This window comes from Vespula vulgaris, chromosome 23 (assembly GCF_905475345.1).
Source record: "Vespula vulgaris chromosome 23, iyVesVulg1.1, whole genome shotgun sequence".
NCBI classification, from domain to species: domain Eukaryota; kingdom Metazoa; phylum Arthropoda; class Insecta; order Hymenoptera; family Vespidae; genus Vespula; species Vespula vulgaris.
In genome coordinates this window covers 107,192-113,456 of record NC_066608.1, presented here as the reverse complement: position 1 = coordinate 113,456, position 6,265 = coordinate 107,192, and the positions used below count along the sequence as shown (strand labels likewise).

The following is a 6,265-nucleotide window of genomic DNA, read 5'->3' as shown; positions in this document are numbered from 1 at the left end:
AAAATGACCCGGTGAATTCGTGAAACATCTGTACGACGCGTCGAACGGATTACCCTACATGAGTTTTTATATTTTCGATAAACCCTTCTTTTCGATTCGCGATCCCGAGCTCGTCAAGCGCGTTCTCGTTAAAGACTTTGACTATTTCGCCGACAAGTACTCTAGAACGGATATCGAAGATAGACGCGGTTGGGCGAATCTCTTCGCGATAAAAAACCGGGCATGGAAATTTCTTCGAACGAAATTAACGCACGAGTATATTCTTCACGAGTGGTAGATCGAAGAATATGTTCGACCCGATGCTCCACATCGATCGCATTTAGAATCTCTGTCCTTGAAAGGCCGAACGAATCCGTGAGACTATATTTGCGACGATCGGTACCACGGCTTACGGTTTGAAAGCCAACTCGCTGAACGATCCGAACGCGGAGATCATCGACTATGCGGTAAGAAGATATTCGATTTCACTTGGAGTCGCGGAAGAGAGATTCTTACCATGTTCCTGATGCCGTCGTTGATAAAACTGCTACGGTCGAATTTCTTCGGGAAAGAGAATTGCGATTTCCTTTGCAGGATTTTCTAGGAGAACGTCGAACGTAGGATAAATTCGGGAACGAAGAGGAACGGGTCCGATCGATCTTCTTATCGAGTTGAGAACGAATTACGAGGGGCAGGACTTTGCTGGATTTAGTAAGCACCGGATATGAGCCCGAGAGACGATCGTAATCGTAATCCCTCGTCACGAGTCGTCCTCGTTTAGAATTCGAGGGGAACGATTTGTTGACCCAGGCGGTCGTCTTCTTCACCGGCGGCTTCGAAACGTCGACGACGACTCTGGCCTTCTCGCTGTACGAGCTCGCCCTGCATCCCGAAATTCGAAAGAGGCTCGGAAAGGAAATTCTCGAGGCAACGACGACGGAGTTACCTACGAGTTGGTAAGAAGCTCGCAACGAACTCGACGAAGCAATTTCTCGTTTTCTAATTTGATCTCTCGTTTTGTTCGATCGAAAGGGACGCCAGTTCGCATATCCAACATGGGACTACATCACTAGCCACGATACTTTACCGAACCGCACGATTACGATCCCGAAAGATTCAGCGAAGAGAATGAACGAAACATGATACCGTACACGTATCTGACGTTCGGCGAAGGCTCTCGCACGTGCATAGGTAAGCGCAGACTTATTTCCTGACGCATTTTGCCTTTCAAGTAGTCGCCTTTCTCTAATCGTTCTCCCTCTCGACTCTCCGACGTTCGGCGTTGGACCTCTTTCAGGGTTTCGACTTGGCCTTTTGGAATCGAAATACGGCCTTGTACAGATATATTCAGAAGGTACCGTGTGTTTCGCCGTGCGAGAAGACGCTGATACCTATGCGTTTGGATTCGCCATTACGCCGTTTAGATCGTATCTAAACACGAACAAACTCGCGATCGATCGATCCGCTCCTTTTTCCCTTTTTCCTCATATTACGATCTTCGCCCCTATCCTATATGTGGCCTAACTGCATCAAAAGTACGAACACAAAATTTATATATTCGACGAGTCGTTACTTTTGCCGCTTCGAGCCATTTCCGAATCTCGGATTCTCCCTTGCCTATCCTGACCGTCCTTCCACGATCGACAATGACCGAGGAACGAACGTTTCAGCAAGACCATTCCGCAAGCTTTGACACGCTAGTCTTTTCCCGACAACGTCAACATCGAGAAGGATCGAGAGATAACGTATAATTACGTAAACTACGAAGAAAGAACGTTGCTATGCAATCTTGTCGTATCGCAACAAGTGTGCGAAGTATGATGGAGCACTCTCGACGGTATCCCATTTAATAACATTCTCCTTTCACGAGTATTAATCTATTCGTTAATAATTACTCGTGGCGGTAGCGATCGCCAACATCGGCCATTTGTTTCGGTCAAAGAATAAGACGGAGAAACGAACGAAGCGAAGAGTAAGAGAATCCGCAGTTTTATCGCAGAAATGCGACGTTAAAGATTCCACGCGATCTCGAGATTTTATAATCGAAGTAAAATGAATTGAAAGGAACGAGGTGAATTAAATCGAAGCGAGCCTCGTTTCGTTCAACGAACGAGCGTGCTCGCAAAAACTGCGCATATTATAGTACGAATCGAAAAGTCGGAATGATACGATCAGCGGAATGAAATCAGATTGCGGTTCTCGTGACGTACTCGTGCATATCCGATCGAACTAGACACTTCTATTTAGTGAACGAGATAACGCGATGAGAAATCGAATTATTTTTCAGAATCCAAACGTGAAAGTGTGAGGCGTCTGTCGAGAGAGGAGAGTATATTATCACGCACATGCCATGACATAACAACGCGAGTCACGCTATTGGAGGATGAATCGTCGGGAGGGATATTATGCGAGTTCATAAATACAAGTTCAACGGCAAGACGGCAAAGACTTTGATTCTCCGTTTCTTAGGGAGACAATTCGCTCCGATTGCAACGAGAGCTAACGTTTTACGAGAACAAACGTTTCGAAGGAAGAGGAAAGTGGATTGGGTATTTAAGATATAGCGTCGTCGGTGATATTATTTCGAATGGCGGTACTAACGGCGTACTGGGGCCTCGACGGTATCCTACTGTTCTTCTCCTTTTGGATACTCGCTTACCTCTATACGACGAGAAAATTCAAGTATTGGCAGAAACGCGGTATAATGGAGATCCCGCCGTTGCCGTTTATCGGCAATTTTTGGGATTGCATCTTCATGAAAAAATCTTCGTGGGAGTTCGTCCAGGAGCTCTACGAGCGATCCAAGGGATTACCCTATATGGGTTTCTACATATTCGACAAGCCCTTCATCCTGATACGCGATCCCGATTTGGTGAAGCACGTTCTCGTCAAAGATTTCAATTATTTCTCGGACAGATACGCATGCTCGGACGTGAACGATCGTTTGGGCTATGCCAATCTGTTCATGATGAAAAATCCCGGCTGGAAAATTCTAAGGGCGAAACTCACTCCGATCTTTACGTCCGGCAAATTGAAGAAGATGTTCGAGCTGATGATCGAGATCGGCAACGATCTCGACAGATATCTCGGTTCCGCAGGACTGGAAGGTAGGATATTTTGTCGCTTTTCGACGAACGAATTAATAATCACGGAGCTAACGTCTCCGCAGGTAAAGGAAAGGACATGGAGATGAAGGATGTGTGCGCGAAATTTACCACCGATCTAATCGGCACCACCGCCTTCGGCCTTCGGGCTAATTCCCTAAGCAATCCGGATGCCGAATTTCGCAAATTCGGCCACAAAATATTCGACTACGATATCGGTCGCGGCTTCGAGTTGATGTCGATATTCTTCATGCCGGGCATCGTCAAAACAATACGCGCCAAATTCTTCGGGAAAGAAGTCAGCAACTTTCTCCGTGGCATCTTTTGGGAGGTTATCAACGAGCGCATAGCCTCCGGTACCAAGAGAAACGACCTGATCGATCTGCTGATCGAATTGAGGAAGACTTACGGCTCCGAGGATCTCGGCGGATTTAGTAAGTAAATTCGATCGTTCGGTGGATCGCGCCAACGCGAGACGATCAACGGGCTTGAAACGTTTTTCCTCTACGTCTCAGAATTCGACGGTGACGATTTGGTCGCTCAAACGGCCATCTTCTTCTCGGGTGGCTTCGAGACTTCCTCGACGGTTATGTCCTTCGCCGTTTACGAGTTGGCCCTTCAACCCGATCTCCAGACGAGGCTCAGGCAAGAGATCCTAGGCGCTCTCGACAAAAACGACGGAAAACTCAACTATGACACGGTAATCAACCGCTACGACTATAATTCGACTATAATAATCGACTATAATAACCTTTAATTGATACCTCTCGTTGTTACGCGAGAGCGTAATAATATCAAGGTCCCTAGAAAAACTCGTAAGATATGATACCGTCGATCAGACTCGTTTTATGTAATCGCGTCGCGCGATAGCGCCCGGACGCAAAAAATCTTCTCGGGAAGATGATGCAACGCGTTTTTTCAATTCCTTCCTTGAACCGAGCGACGTTTTAGGTCATCGCTTTACCGTATTTGGACATGGTCGTCTCGGAAACGCTACGAAAGTATCCACCGTTGGGATTTTTGGATCGCGTCGCCATTCAAGATTACAAGGTACCTAATTCCGATCTGATCATCGAAAAGGGTACTCCTATTATGATATCGATGACCGGAATGCATTACGATCCCCAATACTTCCCTAATCCGGATAAATTCGATCCCGAAAGATTCAACGAGGTAAACAAGAGGAACATACCGAGTTACGTTTATTTCCCCTTTGGCGAAGGACCCCACGTTTGTATAGGTAAGAACGATGGCTTTTAATTACTTTAGGACGATACACGCGTTCGTCCATTCCCTTTTGTATATTCTTTTCGTTTTCGTTTCAGGAACTCGCATTGGACTTTTGCAGGCCAAACTGGGCTTGATACATTTACTCAAGGGATACGAATACACCCCGTCCGAAAGTACTACCATACCGATGCGTTTCGATCCGAAAGGCTTAACGACCACGTCTTTGGACGGTATTCGACTGAACGTTCGTAGATACGTCCAAAATGTCGCTTGAACGTTTACTCGCTTAATTTCTATTACGACCTTTATATTATTTCGCCTATGTAATTTACAATTCGTGTCTTTAGAAATAGACAATAAAGGAACAATTTTTCTTTACCCTTTTTCGCCTACACTTCTCTTCCAAATCCAACCGCCGAACGTGTAAGCGTAACGTATGCGAACGACGAGACAAATTTCTTTCGATCGATGGGAACAACGTTTTCTTTTATTGAAATAATATCAATTTAAGATACAAGCGAGAAAAGATTATTTTTAACTCGGCTCGATCGTTCGCCATATTTTCTTTTTCTTCTTTTTGTCTCATTCGCTCAATTACATTTACAAAGAAAACCGATCTTGTCGATAAGCATAGACATCGATCACGGGTCATTTGGTCAATAACATTGATATTATTACATCTTAGAATTAAATGAATGGTAGATAAGTACCATGCGATCGACAGTAGTATCATCGTATATACTTTATTCGCCTCGTTCTCGTTTTGTTTATCTACGTATGTATATGTGTGTGGGCGTGTGCGTGTGTGAGCGCGCGTGCGCGCGTGTATGCGTGTATACGTGAAATGATAATACATCGTTCTTTCGTTTCATTATCTCTCTCTCTAAACGTCGTATCAGCGCAAAGTTGCGATCTTGCAACGATCGTCAAACATTTTTTCGCATACGATCGAATTATCAGCCGAAAGTCTCAATTTTACTTTAGAACATTTTATTCGACGAGAGAACGAAGGATCGTTCGTGTCTTTGTGTTTACATTCATTGGCACAAGGGCGAAATTCGTTAAACGACTATCGAATTAAATCTATCAACACGAATCGAGATTCATCGCCGTGATCGAGCGATAAATCGACGACGCATTTTCCGCGGTGCGGAGAATCTTTTTTATCGTGCTGTTTTTCTTCTTTTTTTTTTCCATTACATCTTCTCTTACACACACGCCATTATACGTTACATCATTAGACTATCGCAGTAGTAACTCGCCCGCGAGCTTAAATTAACGATATCCTTTTTTATTTCTTTTTTCCATCTCTCCTCCAAGTCTCTCTCCATAAAGTCTCGTACCAGCTAAATACATTTCTATCCGTACGTGGAATTATATTCATATATATATATATATATACATATATGTTTTTTTTTTCTTTTTTTCTTTTTTTTCATTCATTTGTATACTTATCTCTTTTCTTATATACGACGTAGGGTCAGTTCGTGCAATCTTTTTATGAGACGCGGATACGATTTTAATCTTTACTTTACGAATCTCGTTCGCTAATCTATGGATTGGGAAAGACGACGAACGGGCGTACGGATAAGTTTGTCGTATCGTTCGATAGGATCGACGCATGCCAGAGGAGGAACGGACTCGACGGTGCGCTTTTAGTAGGATTTTTATATTTCACGACACTAAAGTAAATTCTCTTTGGAGATAAGAGAAACTATGACAGAGATCGATTGGTTGTACCCCGTAATTGACAATGGTAATTGAAATATGAGAAGGACACGTTAGTGCGAGTTAATAACGAATTGACAAGTGAGGGCGGTGTCGCGAGGTTGCGACCCGCTTGGCCCATTTGATATCGATTTCAAAGTTTCAACTTTTTGATCGCTGCTCTCACTTTCCCTCCTTCTTCTCTCTTCCTCTTCATACAAATCGCGCATTTATATGCGCGATCG

General features: G+C 44.2%; 1 protein-coding gene across 2 annotated transcripts; it reads left to right on the top strand.

Annotated features, from left to right (window-relative positions):
- The first annotated feature begins 573 nt into the window (after positions 1-573).
- LOC127071813 (cytochrome P450 6k1-like) lies at positions 574-4,691 on the top strand. 2 transcript variants are annotated; one of them, XM_051011515.1, is made up of 8 exons: positions 574-935; positions 1,012-1,170; positions 1,277-1,816; positions 2,267-3,086; positions 3,149-3,517; positions 3,599-3,783; positions 4,035-4,323; positions 4,409-4,691. In XM_051011515.1, the coding sequence occupies exons 4-8, from the start codon at positions 2,567-2,569 to the stop codon at positions 4,585-4,587; spliced, it is 1,542 nt and encodes a 513-aa protein (XP_050867472.1). In that variant the 5' UTR covers positions 574-935; positions 1,012-1,170; positions 1,277-1,816; positions 2,267-2,566; the 3' UTR covers positions 4,588-4,691. The 2 variants fall into 2 exon arrangements, with proteins under 2 accessions (XP_050867472.1, XP_050867473.1); XM_051011516.1 differs by lacking the exon at positions 1,277-1,816.
- Positions 4,692-6,265: the final 1,574 nt, after the last annotated feature.

Bases quoted from the DNA above. Each gene is read 5' to 3' on its own strand.
- LOC127071813 (XM_051011516.1), top strand. From the start codon at position 2,567: ATGGCGGTACTAACGGCGTACTGGGGCCTCGACGGTATCCTACTGTTC. The intron at 3,784-4,034 runs GTAATCAACCGC...GCGACGTTTTAG, and splicing joins GAAAACTCAACTATGACACG to GTCATCGCTTTACCGTATTT. The intron at 4,324-4,408 runs GTAAGAACGATG...TTTTCGTTTCAG, and splicing joins AGGACCCCACGTTTGTATAG to GAACTCGCATTGGACTTTTG.